We start from the raw sequence: 1,663 nt of genomic DNA on the forward strand, positions 1-1,663 counted from the left end.
TTCGTTATTCTCAAGGCTCGTTAATCCGAAAATAAAATAAATTTCGTTATTCCAAAGGTTCGTTAATCCGAATATGATAAAAGGTTCTTTATTCCAAATGTTTGTTTATCCGAAAATAAAATTCAGTTTGTTAATCGGAAAATGCAAAGAAAGTGCGTCCTAACGAAACTTCGGAAAGAGGAACCTTATTTCGTTTTCGGAGAACGACCCTTATGTCATAATCGGAATTACGAGCCTTCGGAATAACGACTGTAAGCCTTTATACAATGCATCCTTCTTCCATGTTTTGCCCTACAGGAGCATGCAAAGATCGAGGTGAGCAGGAATGATCCCCCACACTCAGGATTCACCAATGAGGTGCTTTAACGTCTCTGTGATCGCCCAGCAGTCAGTTCCATTACATGCCGAAGCGAATTCGACCAAGGGTTCGGCTACTGACCCGGACCAATGGTACACAGTGCGAATGTCACTCGCTGTCGTGATCTCGCTGATAAGCGCTGGGGGCGTCCTTGGGAACGTGCTCGTCATCGCCAGCGTCTGCCTGTCGCGGAAACTTCGCACCGTCACAAACGTCTTTGTCACAAATCTGAGCATCACCGATCTCATCACATGCCTAACAATGCCGGTGCAAGTTGCAGCTTTGCTGGATGACAGTTATTTCGGGAGCGCGCTCCCGAAATCGCTCTGCGTGCTTGTTGGAGGTTCGAACTACACACTAACAGCCACAAGTGTTTTCACTCTAGTGCTCATTGCCTTTAATCGTTGGTCACTCGTCACGCGCTCCAAATCGATGTACGTGAAAACATTCACTCCCAGGAGGAATGCCTTTTTCTTATCGTTCGTATGGATCAGCCCTATCGTCATCATGATTATCGTGGACAGGAGCGGACTAAGTAAAGCTGGCTACTCCAGTATGTACAGGCTTTGCACGCTTAACATCGCCAAGTATGGGATCGCTGGCTACGCTCAGGCAGGTGGGCTGGCTGTCCTCTGTTTCTTGGTCATAGCAGTCTTCTACGCCCTAATCTACCGCCACGTGAGCAAACGAAAGAGAAGGCTACATAGTTGCAACGGAAGTAGAGTCTCTTCAGTGCAGAACCTGGAGAGTTGCGAGAGTGACTCGTCGGTAGCCAGACTTCCGAAGATCATGACGAAGACGCAACGCGCCGAAACTAGAGTGACGATCAATATGTTTATCATCGTCTGCGCCTTTCTCGTCTGCATCGTTCCGTTCTCTATAAGCATTCTCATCCCGGTCCGTCGGCACGCCTACATCTACACATTCATTCCGTTGTTTCTGAACAGCGCCATCAATCCGCTCATCTATGCCAACATGCATCCCATTTTCCGCCACGTGTTTGTGTGTTTGCTTCAAGGAAAATACAACGAAATTCCTGAGCCTTCGAGTCTGCTGAGACGCTTGTGCCTTACTTCCAAGGGAGGTTTATACTGACTGTGTGATCATAAATTCAAAAGATATGCTTATAAAGCCATCGAATTCCAAATTTGATAGTATCCTGCAACTTGTCAATGCACTTAATGATACTATGAACATAGATTTTGCAAAATATCATGAAGTGTTCTGTTTTTTATCTGCTGTTGTAATGTAAAAAGGTATTTTTGCATTGTTATTACTTCTGGCGACTCCCGTTATAACGAAGTC

The 1,663-nt window shown here is 45.8% G+C and overlaps 1 protein-coding gene across 1 annotated transcript; it reads left to right on the forward strand.

Moving 5' to 3' along the window:
- Nucleotides 1–325: 325 nt before the first annotated feature.
- Nucleotides 326–1,453, forward strand: LOC140232090 (5-hydroxytryptamine receptor 1D-like). Its single transcript, XM_072312241.1, has one exon. It carries the CDS (start codon nt 326–328, stop codon nt 1,451–1,453), a length of 1,128 nt encoding a protein of 375 aa, XP_072168342.1.
- The last annotated feature ends 210 nt before the right edge of the window (nt 1,454–1,663 follow it).

The sequence above is a fragment of the Diadema setosum genome, chromosome 8 (genome assembly GCF_964275005.1).
Source record: "Diadema setosum chromosome 8, eeDiaSeto1, whole genome shotgun sequence".
NCBI classification, from domain to species: Eukaryota; Metazoa; Echinodermata; class Echinoidea; order Diadematoida; family Diadematidae; genus Diadema; species Diadema setosum.

What these genes read in the sequence shown, in the direction of transcription:
- LOC140232090 (XM_072312241.1), top strand. Translation starts at nt 326, where the DNA reads ATGATCCCCCACACTCAGGATTCACCAATGAGGTGCTTTAACGTCTCT.